We start from the raw sequence: 13,789 nt of genomic DNA on the forward strand, positions 1-13,789 counted from the left end.
TTTTAAAAATATCATTAAATTTTATTTTATTTTAATTTTATTTTAAAAATTTTTATTTGCATTAAATTTATTCCTTAAAGAATAAAGTCTAGTAGTTTTCAATCAGTAGTTAATAACAAACAATAAAATAGTTGGTCCCCTTAAACGGTATGAACTTTTATTTTCGTATATGTACCTGAACAAAAAGGGGTATGAAGAATATATGAATTATTTGATTATATATATGCTGTTTATAATGAAACGAGTTGAACCAAATTAATTAGCGGCGGTTATTGTGAGTCATTTTCGAAGTTTTAATAAAACTAGCAGTGGATCCGCACATATGTGCGGTGAAAAGATCATTTTTAGGGCAAGTTATCTAATTAAAATGAATTGATTTAAAATTAATCTAATTATAATTTTTTAAAATAGAAGATATGTTTGTAACTTTTTTTTTCTTAATATAAATTGCTATTGGTTATAACTGTTTTAACTTGAACGTAATCTGCTATAAAATAGTGCGAATTACGTGGAAAAAAGAGCTTAATATAGAAACCACTAAAAATAATAGTAATTTTTGAAGGATTCAAGTAATGCATAAATTACTACTGACTATAACGGTTTATGAAAAAATGTTGTTATGGACAATTTGTGGGAGGCTCTAATAGTTTATGTGAAGCTGATTATTTTCAGGTGGATTTTAACGTGTGAAATTTTTTATAATCTTTAGATGTGACTGAATTGACATTTGAGTCTTCCACTATAAATATAAATAATAAGATTAAATTAATTAATTTTATTTTAAATCAGCTCATTATCATCACTATTAAAATTAGTTAATTATATATATATATTACATTTGACATATATAGGTAGCAAGCAATTAAGATTTGAGAATGTTTGAAATAATAAAATAATTCTAATTGAAAATTAGAATTAGTAACATAATCAAAAAATAAATTATTATCATTATCATTTATGTCAAAATATAATGAGAGTTAAGAGATAATGTTAAATAATTATCTTGTGATGATCATTTATTTGGAGTTTGAATAAGCAAATAACTAATCATTATAATGATCTTTATCATTCTACGCTAAACATGTATATTAAAAAAATTAATAAAAAAATTGTTATAAAATATTTAAGCAAATTATTCTATATCTTATTTATTTGTAAATATTTTTATCGCAAAAGACATACACAAATATATTACTATAATACAATACTTTTTTTTTTATTTAATCTGTTTGACTTTATTTTTATTTGTGTATACACAGTATATTAATATGAGATTGGATTCGATTTGCATCCTAATATGATCAAATTACGAATTTTAAGTAGTTTTCGTATATCCTATAAATCCGCAAAATACAAATAAATAAGTAAATATTCTTTTTATGTTTTATTTCAACAAATAATTATTATATATGTTGTATTATTTTATTTTTATTCTTTAAAAAAAATACGTTTAATAATATTTTAGGAGTTAAAAAAATGAAAAAAAATTTATTGATTTTTTAATAAAAATAAGTTTTTTTTTTTTTAAAACATTACATATTTTGCAAATATATCTGATTCATCAAATGAGCGGATCAAATCTAAACTTTAAAACACGCAGCTATTAGATCGAACCGATGATTTTAGTGCAGATCAAATCGAAATTTTGACGATCCGATTCACATTGACCACTTATTTGCATCTAATATAATTTTTATCTATTTAATAAATCATCTTTTTACCTTAAATTATCAAAGATAGTATTTTAATTTATATTCTATTAATTAAATCTCTAAATATCTCCACAACTTTTCAATTACATTGCACTATATATATGTATATATAGAGAAACCAGTTTCACGTCAACCACTAGAGCCTCCCACAAATTGCCTGCTACAGCCAGTAGTACTTTACATAAAGTAAAAAAAGTTGCAAATATGTCTTCGTTTTAAAAAATTGCAATTGAATAAATTCCAAATCAATTCATTTTAATTATATATCTTGCCCTAATTTTTATGGCTTAAAATTTGATTACATGTTTTTATATATCTTTAAAATTTTATTAGTCATATATTAATTATTTAATATTAGATTCAAATAATAATTAAAAATTAATTATAATTTTAAAAAATAGATAATAAAATATAAATTTTTATAATATAAAAAATATTTAATTATATCAGTATAATAATACAAATTTTTTTGTCTTTCACCTATCGAAATCTTTATGAAAATCTTATTCATCTAGTTTATTTAAATATACTATTTGAATGCAATTTGAATATTAAGCATTAAATTCAAAGAAAAAAAATTATGTTAGATTATCAAATTAAAATTATTCCAACTTAATATTTAATATATATCTAATCAATAATATTTCTATTTCATTAAACAAAATTCTTTCTACAGTGAATGAGAATATAGAATATAAAAAAAATTAAACATTAAATTTAAATAAAAAATATTATTTTAAAAGTATATTTTAATATCCTTTCACCTATTGACACGGGCGGAGCTACATTATAGCAAAAAGGGGCAATAGCTCCCTTAATTTTAATTTTTTACATGTAAATTATATGTAAATTTCAGTTTAGTTCTCCTTAAAATTTATTTTACTCTTATTTTATTATATAAATATTTTTGGCTCCCCTCTAATCTTTCATTTAGCTCCGCCCCTGTCTATTGAGTTCTTCATTTATGGTATATTTGTGTATAACTAAAAACTAATACGTTTTTTTTATTTATTGTCTTAATTATTTGATTATATAATAATATACGCTATTTATAATGAAACTACTAGTTGAACCAAATTAATTAGCGGCGGTTATTGTGAGTCATTTTCGGAGTTTTAATAAAATGGGAAGCAAAATGTATGTTGAATTAAAAAGCGGGTGTTTAAGTGTTTTGTAAAGGTAGAGGACTGATAGGCAGAGACAAGTTCTGGTCCAAATTAAATTTAGCTTGCATATTATATAATTACTAATTACAGTAATGAAAATAATCTGTTACCTAGCATCCCCTCAAACTAGGATTATACATTTCTAGTAATCCTAGTTTGGAGTTGCAAGAATTAAAGAGATCGTTGGAGACAACAATTTTGATATAAGATTTAGTTAACATGTGTATTCTTACAACATATGATAAGTTTACTATTAATGAAAAATTTTAAATATTTTTATTTAATAAATGTAAAATAAATATATTAAAATTTTAAATTTTTTATATTTTTAATAAAATTTTTTAATTTATAAATTTAACATATACCTGACATAAATTAGATAAATCCTTGTATATATTAGAGTTCAAAATTATGAAATTTTATTTATACTTAATTATTGATTCTCATTAAACTCTAAAAATTAAATAAAATAGAATAGTATTTGATTTTATTATATTCTCGTTAGAATTCAAAAATCAGTAAATAATATTGGTTTATCCATTTTATTATCAAAACCGATAAATAATAATAGAGAGACTACCGTATATAAGTTTAAAATAAAATAACTAATTTTTATAATGAAAGATGGTGGCATGTATATTTTGTGGTTTACACAAAATAATTTAAAAAAAATAAATATTAGAAAAAGTTGTTGTTTATGTTTTAAAAATAATAAATTTATCTTTTTTTTTCTCTAAAAATAAGGAAATTCGAACCCGCAACGTCCAAATGAGTATGGGGAGACTATACTGTTGGAGCTATAGCTCATTGGCATAATAAATTTATCTTCTATGTTCTTATTTTTTTAAAAAAATAAATATTAAAATAACAACATTAATTAAGGGGGGAATAAAAAGCTAAACGAATTTGTTATATTCTAAATTTTTTGACATGCTACTATATATTCCTTTATGTTTTAGGAAGAAATGGATAAACCAACTTTTTTTCCAGCAATTAACAATATTCTCTTTTTTATTTTATTTTATTGATCAGTTCACTTGTCTATTTAAGTAAGTATTTGGTATTTGAATCACGTTTATGTATATGCAGTAACTCATTGGCCAATGATAAATCTTTAAATGGAACTCAAATCTGCAACGAATTAATTCTTGTATTGTGGGATTTAAAAATAATACGACTAACTAAAAAAATGTACTACTTGTTCTTAGAGTGTGTGTTAGACTATGGTTAGTTAACTCAGTTGTACGGTCAACCAGTGTGGTATAGCTGTTAACGCAAGTATCCAAATTCTTGTATATAAATACTTGTGCATGCATGAAATGAGTTTTCCAAGCAACAAAGTCACACCAATTCCCAAAATAACCAAAATAATTGCACTGAGCTATTATTTCTTAATCCTCGTCAAGCTATGGCACCAACAAGGTCTATGATGATGGATAGCCCCTCAGATCTAAATGAATTTGTTATGATCCAAGGAAATGGAGTAAAGGGTCTCTATGAAATGGGCCTAAAAACCCTTCCAAAACAATACATCCAACCATTAGAGGAGAGAATGAGCATGATGACCAATAAAGTTGTGCCTCAAGAATCAATTCCCATAATTGACATGTCCAATAATAATAATAATTGTGATGTGGAAGATGCAATTTGTTATGCAGCTGAAAAATGGGGATTCTTTCAAGTAATCAACCATGGTGTCCCCACACAAGTTCTTGAGAATGTGAAGGATGCAACTTATAGATTCTATGAGTTGGCAGCAGAGGAAAAAGTGAAGTACACAAAAGAGAATTCACCAACTAAGCATGTGAGGTATGGATCAAGCTTTAGCCCTGAAGCTGAGAAGGCTTTGGAGTGGAAAGATTATCTTAGTCTCTTCTATGTTTCTGAGGATGAGGCTATAGCTACATGGCCTTATGCATGCAGGTATAGTTAGTTACTTAATTTAATACATTATTGTTTCTTGTTTAATTAATTAACAATATAGTATAACACCTTCTTTTATAGCCACAAGTGCATGCTACTTTCCAATAAGATATTGACTATATGTTTGTCAAAAGCATAATTTTATATTATGTATGGTTTTATTATTATCTAATTGTGTATTTGATGAGTTAAATATATTATTTAATTTATGTATGAAATATAAATTTTACCTAAATTAAATTCATATATAAATATGATGAATAATAATATAACTACTGAGTCATCATATGTGTATAACAAGTTTGGTGAGTTGTATTATATACACTGCTACTCTTGTGTATGTTTAAAACATAGTACACCATTTTTTGATAAAAGCTATTAGAAGTGGTGAATATAAAAAAATCTAATAATTTTTATTATCTAAAGAAAATAGTATACACAAAAAAAAAAAAAATTTATAACACAACTCAAACTAAGAAAACTGTTGTCTCTCTTCTATTGTTAATTGAATTATTATATTAATTATTTATGTATAACTAGTATTTTTACCCGTAATAATATTATGGGAATATAAATCTTTTAAAATTACGTCGATCCTAACATTATAGATTATGACACAAAAAATTTATAACATTAAACTGCTTTTACAAAAAGATCGTAAGAGACAAAAGTCTCCGTCGGTTAAGAAGAATAAAGTCTCTGTAGATAAAAAATTAAATAATAAGTTTTTTAGTTATTATTTTCATATGAAAGAGTTTACTTTTTTACAAATAATTAGTTTTAACATTCGTTATCTAAAATTTGAAAGAATTTAACATGTCTACTTTTATATTTAATTAAGTATTAATTCTATTGCATAAATAGAAATAATTAATTTTTATGCTTGTTATTTAAAAATAATAATTTTTTTCTCTATATATAAAAATATAATTAAATATTAGCATAAAAAAATGTATATTGATAGTTATAAAATTAACTCAATTTTTTTTTAAAATAATTAAATCTTGATTCTAACTTTTAATCACAGTATTAGTATTTTCTCTAAATTATATGTAGTAAATATTTAAAAGAAAAGAAATAAAAATATAGATTAAAAAGATAAGTAGTAAAAATTTAAAACTAAATAAAAAATATGCAAATAATAATATTTTTTATTTATATTATATTATGTTGTTAATTTTATTTTTTTAGAATAGAAAGGTAGAGAAAAATAGAGAATGACCAGAGAAAAGAGAGAGAAAGATAAAGAAAAAGAATGAGAGAAGGAGTTTGTTAATTTTGAAAGTTAAGAAAAAATTTTATTTTAATTATAATAAAAAATATCTGGTAACACCATTTTGATTTGTCAAATTATTAATATAAAATATAAATTATAAATTATATAGAGTGAGAAAGATAGAGAGAAATAGAAAAAAGAGAGATATAGATAAGAGAATGTAAGAAGGAGATTTACTAATTTTGGAGGAAAATATTTTCTCTAAATTAATAAGAGAATGTCATGTGACGCATTTTAGTTATTAAATTAATTAGTAATATATAAATATAATATATAATATAACTATATTTTAATTTTAATTTTAGTTTAATTTGAATGTAATTAGAGAATGTCATATTGTATATTTTGATTGTTAAATTTGTAATTAGTCATTGATAATGATATATAAGAGAGACAAAGTGAGTGAAAGAATGAAAGAAATAGAGAGAGAGGAGGGGAGAACCTTTTTATTTTGGAAGAAAATATTTGATTTCAATTACAACGAGAGAATGACATATGACATATTTTGGTTGTAAAATTAATAAAATATAATAGATTTTAGAAACTAACAGACTTTAAAAATTAGATGAAAATTCACATATAATTATCTTCATGTGATTGAAACCAATATTTAAAAACCATTAGATAATTTGACAAATTTAATAATTCTTCTATCAAATTCGCATAAATATATGACTGTACGAGTCTTCGTGTAAAAGTTACTCCGTTACTTAACTCTAACGTAATTTTATTGCATACCTGAACTATAAATAATTTGTAGGAATGAAGCACTAGAATACATGAAGAAATCCGAAGCTTTAATCAAACGGCTTCTAAATATTTTGATGAAAAGACTAAACGTGAAGGAAATTGATGAAATAAAAGAAGCAGTCTTAATGGGTTCAAAGAGGATCAACCTCAATTACTATCCAGTTTGCCCTAACCATGACCTAACTGTCGCAATAGGGCGCCATTCAGACGTCTCAACTCTAACCATTCTCCTTCAGGACCAAACCGGCGGTCTATTCGTTCGGACCGAGGATCGGTGTGGATGGATCCATGTGCCGCCAATCCCCGGAGCCCTAGTGATCAACATTGGTGATGCACTACAAATAATGAGCAATGGTAGATACAAGAGCATTGAGCATAGAGTTACAGCCAATGGGAGCAAGACTAGGGTTTCTGTGCCAATTTTTGTAAACCCTAGACCTTCAGATGTTATTGGTCCTTTTCTTGAAGTTCTTGCTAGTGATGGGGAGAAGGCAAAGTACAAAAATGTTTTGTATTCAGATTATGTGAAACATTTCTTTAGGAAAGCTCATGATGGAAAGATGACAATTGAATATGCTAAAATAACTTGAATATGTTAGTTATGTGTTTGGATGAATGTGCAATAATATCCAATACGGAAATGTTTGGTAACCAAAGAAAATTAGCCAAAACAGCCATAACTTACCTTATTTAGCATTCATTAATTGTTGCGACAATTAATAAATGCTAAATAAGACAAATTCTAGCTGTATTTTTTGTCTCCCTAGCATTACCCTATCCAATAATATTAAGTTTTCTTTGCTAGTTCATGATTTTTATTTGTAAACTTTATCATATATATACAAAAGCAAAATATTGTTTTTGTTACCATGTATAATAAAAATCTTAAATTTTATAAAAAAATATGTGTACACATAAAAAATCAATATCAAATAAATATGTGTTATTTAATTTGTTTTAATTTTAATATATATTTTATATTTTTATGTCTTTTGTGTTGATAATTAATTTAATAATTAATTTTTTTTATGTATACGCAATATGATTGTTAATTTTATATTAATAATTAGATTCAAATTATAACCTACTCATTAGGTTAACTATTTTTTTTTTATAAAACTATAAAAAAATGCATAAAATCTACAGATTTATTTGTTATGTCATGTTCTAGAGAGTGTTACACTTACATCTCCTATTAATTTTTTTAAACACATATCAACATTTACCATTAAAAACTAATTTGTTGATTTTTTTTATTAGGTATTAATAGGGAATGAAAGTGGGCTGGGCTATTCGATGGAGGCTCATCATTCGGCTTGTTTTATTGAATATGTCAGGTTTAGATTTTTTGTAAAATCTATTAATTAAAAAAGTTAGGCCTTAGGTTTAAAAAATAGCCTATGAAATTTGTTGGACTAACTCATTAATTTTATTTTGTAAAAATAAATTATTCTTACTTTAGACTTTTAATTATTTATTTATATTAAATACAAAATAAAACTAAAAAGAATTAATAGTCAAGATTAGTTAAGATGATAATTTGTTCAAAAAAAGTTTATGAATTATAAGTATGGTATGATATGTGACTAATGATCAATATATAAATAAATGTGCTTTACAACTTATGAATTATAAATTTTGGAATAATGTATTTAATATCAATTTAGAATTTTTAAGTTTATTGTTTTGAGTTATAATTCACGAAACAAGCTTTTCAAATAGGCTCGTGGGCTTGTTGGACTTTAAACAAGCCGGGTTCGAGCCTAAAAAAAAAACCTATGACCTACTTGTTAGGTTAACTATTTTTTTAGAGTAATGCTACACATTCAAGTCTTTTTATGAACCAAGTTTAACCAAGTTAAACAATAAGATGATGCAGGAGCATCTATTAGGTTATTAGAAATATTAGTTAAAGTAGTAAAGCTTAGTTATGTTATTATAATATGCATATGAATTAGTCCCACATCGCCTAATACTCAAAGGCTCCCTCTCCCCTACTAGTATAAATATGCGTATGTACCCCTTTTATTTATGAGTTGAATTGATTGAGTTATATATTTAAATAAGTTGTGTGCTTATTTTTCTCTAGACTCTTTGAAAGTAAGACGTGCATCCTTGGCTTAGCCAACCAAGGTGGGTTCTTGGCTACTTTCACCATAGTGGGGTTGTTAACCTCGCCAAGATTGGTGGCCCAAGCGACGTCTCGGCGTCAGTTTGATATCAGAGCAAGGTCGGTCCTCGACTTGCTCCAGTAAAATTTTATTTGGTTCATGGGTACGGTCTTTAGTGCGGTTCTCTCGCTGTTGGTACGAGTCGTCATCAGTACGGATTGTCTGTTGCGAAGTTCCGGGTAATAACGTTCTTTTCTCTTCTTTTGGTGCCATTTCTGTTGGTGATTATCTTTGTTCATTTCCATCATTATCATCATTGTGCATCCTCATCATCATCACAACATCAACATCCAAGTATCAGTCTCATTGCATATATAGTAGTAAAAGATGGCTTCGAAGCGTAGAACTATTCAAGAAATTGAAGCTGCTCAACATAATCATGGAAACCAGACTGAAGACAGTCTTTCTAGCGAAGAGGATAATGCAAATCCATTTCATTATTCCTCTTCATCTGAAGATTTGTCCACACGAAGAGCACGGCACAATACGACTCACAAAGCTAAAGACTTAGGAATCAAAATTGATATTCCTGAGTTTGAAGGGAGACTCCAACCTGATGATTTCATCGACTGGCTTTGCATAGTGGAAAGAGTATTCGAGTTAAAAGACATTCCAAATGACAAGCGTGCTTGTGGCGATCAAGTTAAAGAAGCACGCATCAGTATGGTGGGAGAATCTCAAGTGTCAGCGAGAAAGAGAAGGACGGAGCAAGATCAAGACATGGGATAAAATGCGCCATGAACTAAGGAAAAAGTTCCTTCCAGAGCACTACAGGCAAGAAGTTTTCATCAAATTTCACAATTTGAAACCAAAATCATTGATCGTGGAGGAATACAGTATGGAGTTTGAAGAGCTTCTTATGAAATGTGACATTCAAGAGCCTGAAGAATAAACTGTTGCTCGCTACCTCAGAGGGCTTAATGAGGACAATGCAAACATTGTTCAACTACATCCATTCTGGACGATGGATGATGTTACAAGACTAGCATTGAAGGTTGAAAGACAAATAACACAGAAGAAGAACAATCGCTTCCCAAAGGAGAGGGGGTGGTTAATCTTCCAAAGCAGAAATGGACTCCTCAACAATCCTCTAAGATAAGCCCTTTAAAAAGTTTACAAGCCAATAAGGAGCACAACTCTTCTCGCTCTACTGAATCCAACAGAAGGTGTTTCAAGTGTCAATGATTTGGGCATATTGCTGCTGATTGCCCAAATCGAAGAGTTATCACTCTCATTGAAGAAGAAAACCATGAAGAGCCAAGTGAAGAGTTTGAGAAGGAGGATGATATTGACTGTGATGCTAAAGAGGAGGTTCCAGCGGATTGTGGTGAAGCTTTGGTGGTTCGCCACATTTTGAACACTGCCATGCTAACTGAAGATGAAGGATGGCTCCGCCATAACATTTTCCACACAAGGTGCACTGCCCAAGAAAAGGTGTGCAAGGTCATCATTGACTCTGAAATTTGTGAGAATATTGTTGTGACTTATATGGTGGAGAAGCTGAAGATTCCAACTGAGGAACATCCTCACCCTTATAAGTTGCAGTGCCTGAGAAAAGGGAATGAGGTCAAAGTGACACGGCGATGTTACATTCAATTCTCAATTGGGAGTAAATATACAGATGAGGTATGGTGTGATGTCATCCCAATGGACGCATGTCACTTGTTGCTAGGACGTCCGTGGCAATATGATCGTCGCGTTGTCCACGATGGATACAAGAATATGTATTCCTTCTTCAAGGATGGAGTGAAGATTGTATTGACTCTATTAAAAAACATGATGAGTATGAAAAGCAAGTTGAGTCGTCCTTAATCACAAGGTCAGACCTTAACAAAACTCATCGAAGGTTCAACTTCATGTTTTTTTTATTGATTTGTGAAGAGAACAAGGAGACTTTGTCTGTGCATGAGGATGTCAAGCCTTTGATTGAAGAATTTTCTGATGTGGTCCCTGAGGAGATCCCTAACGGGTTACCACCAATGCGAGATATTCAACATGCCATTGATTTTGTCCCTGGTTCGGTGATCCCAAACAAGCCAGCATATCGTATGAGTCCTAAGGAGCATGACGAGTTGCAACGCCAAGTAAAACATCTCCTAGACAAAAGCCTAGTTAGAGAAAGTGCTAGTCCTTGCGCCGTTCCTGCTCTGCTAGTTCCAAATAAAGATGGTTCGTGGCGTATGTGCATTGATAGTCATGTTGTGAATAAGATCACCATCAAGTACAAGTTCCCTATTCCCCGACTTGATGATCTACTGGATCAATTACATGGTGCTATTATCTTCTCTAAGATTGATTTAAGAAGTGGCTATCATCAAATCCATATGAGGCCTGGTGATGAATGGAAGACAACTTTCAAGACACGAGATGAATTGTACGAATGGATGGTTATGCCATTTGGCCTCTCTAATGCACCAAGCACCTTTATGCGCTTGATGAACCAGGTATTCCGATCCTTCATTAGGAAGTTTGTTGTTGTTTACTTTGATGACACCTTAATATATAGTAAGGATCATGATGAACATCTAGTCCACCTACGTCAAGTATTTGCGATACTTTGAGAGCAAAAGCTATATGCTAATCTCAAGAAGTGTGACTTCTTGACAAATAGAGTCATATTTTTGGGATATGTTGTGACAAGTCAAGGCATTGAGGTGGATCATAGTAAAATCGATGCTATTGTTAATTGGCATACTCCAAAGACATTTCATGATATAAGGAGCTTCCATGGATTAGCCACGTTCTATCGATGATTCATCAAGAATTTTAGCTCCATTGCTGCTCCACTTACTGAATGTCTTAAGCATGATACCTTTATATGGAGTGCTAAGGTGCAATAGAGTTTTGAGGCATTGAAGGAAAGGATTTTCACGGCTCTTGTACTTGCACTTCCAAACTTTGATTCCATGTTTAAGGTTGATTGTGACGCTTCAAATGTTGATATTGGTGCTATACTTTCTCAAGAAGGCCGACCAATTTCTTTCTTCAGTAAAAAGTTTAATGACGCTAAAATGAAGTATTCCACTTATGACAAGGAGTTTTATGCGATCGTACGAGCATTATGCCACTAGAGCCATTATCTATTACCTAAGGAGTTCATCTTGTATACTGATCACGAGACTCTTAAACATATTAACTCCCAACAAAAGTTGAATCGACGCCATGCAACTTGGAGTGAGTTTCTACAATCTTTTCCATTTCTCCTTAAGCACAAATCTGGGACTCAAAATAAGGTGGCTGGTGCCTTAAGCCGACGACACACTCTCTTTTCCACTCTACAAATTAATGTTGTTGGCTTTGAGGTTGTAAGCAAGGGAGTTATATGAGGGAGATCAAGATTTCGGAGAAATCTGGACGTGCTGCTTGCAAAAACCCTATTGACAATTCTTCATTCAAGAAGGTTATCTTTTCAAGGGCAATCAGTTGTACATTTTCCATTGTTCACTACGCCCATCAATTATCTGGGAGACCCATAATGGAGGATTAGCAGGACACTTTGGAAGGGACAAAATGTAGGCTCTCATAAAAGAGAACTATTGGCCGTGGCTAGTGCCTTAAGCCGACGACACACTCTCTTTTCCACTCTACAAATTAATGTTTTTGGCTTTGAGGTTGTAAGCAAGGGAGTTATACGAGGGAGATCAAGATTTCGGAGAAATCTGGACGTGCTGCTTGCAAAAACCCTATTGACAATTCTTCATTCAAGAAGGTTATATTTTCAAGGGAAATCAGTTGTACATTTCCCGTTGTTCACTATGCCAATCAATTATCTGGGAGACCCATAATGGAGGATTAGCAGGACACTTTGAAAGGGACAAAATGTAGGCTCTCATAAAAGAGAAATTCTATTGGCCAAAACTTGAGTGGGATGTCATTCGACACATTCAGATATGCCACATTTGTCACATTGCTAAAAGCGAGAATCAAAACACTGGTTTGTACAAGCTGTTGCCTGTTTCGAAGGCCCCATGGGAAGATGTTAGCATGGACTTCGTTGTGGGATTACCTAGGACACAGAGGCAAAAGGGTTCTTTTATGGTGGTTGTTGACCGATTCTAGCAGAATGGGCGTTTAACGCCCAGCCTGGCAGCATTCTGGGCGTTAAACGCCAGAATGGGCAGCACTTTGGGCGTTTAACGCCAGAAAAGGCTGTCTGGTGTCTGGTTGGCGTTAAACGCCAGAAATGAGCATCTGGCAGGCGTTTAACGCCAGAAATGGGCAGCAGCCTGGTGTTTAACGCCAGGAAAGGTAGCATAGCTGGCGTTTAATGCCAGGAAAGGTAGCAGAGCTGGCGTTAAACGCCAGATTTGGCACAGAATGGGCGTTTGAACGCCAAAATGGTGCAGGAACTCAATTTTCTTGACACCTTAGGATCTGTGGACCCCACAGGATCCCCACCTACCCCCCTCTTATTCTCTCCTCTTCATACCTTTCCATAACACTCTTCCCCAAACACCCTTCACCTATCAAATTTTACCCTCTTCTCCATACTCTCTTCACCACTCACATCCATCCATCAAAAACCCCACCTACTTTACCATTCAAATTCAAACCATTTTCCTCCCAAACCCACCCACACAAGGCCGAAAACCCCCTCTCTCTTACCCTATAAATACCCCTCCTCACCACTTTCATTTTCACCCAACATACACACTTCTCTCCACCTTGGCCGAACCTACACCAACCCTCCATCTCCTCCATTTCTTCTTCTTCTACTCTTTTTTTTCTTCTTTTGCTCGAGGACAAGCAACCAATCTAAGTTTGGTATGGGAAAAGCTAAAACTTTTTGTT

General features: G+C 30.6%; 2 protein-coding genes across 2 annotated transcripts; both read left to right on the top strand.

Annotated features, from left to right (window-relative positions):
* The first annotated feature begins 4,286 nt into the window (after window positions 1-4,286).
* LOC107616891 (feruloyl CoA ortho-hydroxylase F6H1-3) lies at window positions 4,287-7,513 on the top strand. Its single transcript, XM_088497779.1, has 2 exons — window positions 4,287-4,801; window positions 6,838-7,513. Exons 1-2 carry the CDS (start codon window positions 4,287-4,289, stop codon window positions 7,415-7,417), a joined length of 1,095 nt encoding a protein of 364 aa, XP_088353905.1. The 3' UTR covers window positions 7,418-7,513.
* Window positions 7,514-9,962: 2,449 nt separating this feature from the next.
* On the top strand, window positions 9,963-13,057 carry LOC148543743 (uncharacterized). Its single transcript, XM_088498694.1, has 6 exons — window positions 9,963-10,045; window positions 10,219-10,781; window positions 10,880-11,541; window positions 11,914-12,048; window positions 12,618-12,707; window positions 12,824-13,057. Exons 1-6 carry the CDS (start codon window positions 9,963-9,965, stop codon window positions 13,055-13,057), a joined length of 1,767 nt encoding a protein of 588 aa, XP_088354820.1.
* The last annotated feature ends 732 nt before the right edge of the window (window positions 13,058-13,789 follow it).

Source organism: Arachis ipaensis, chromosome B9 (genome assembly GCF_059453495.1).
Source record: "Arachis ipaensis isolate K30076 ecotype BB chromosome B9, ASM5945349v1, whole genome shotgun sequence".
Lineage (NCBI taxonomy): Eukaryota > Viridiplantae > Streptophyta > Magnoliopsida > Fabales > Fabaceae > Arachis > Arachis ipaensis.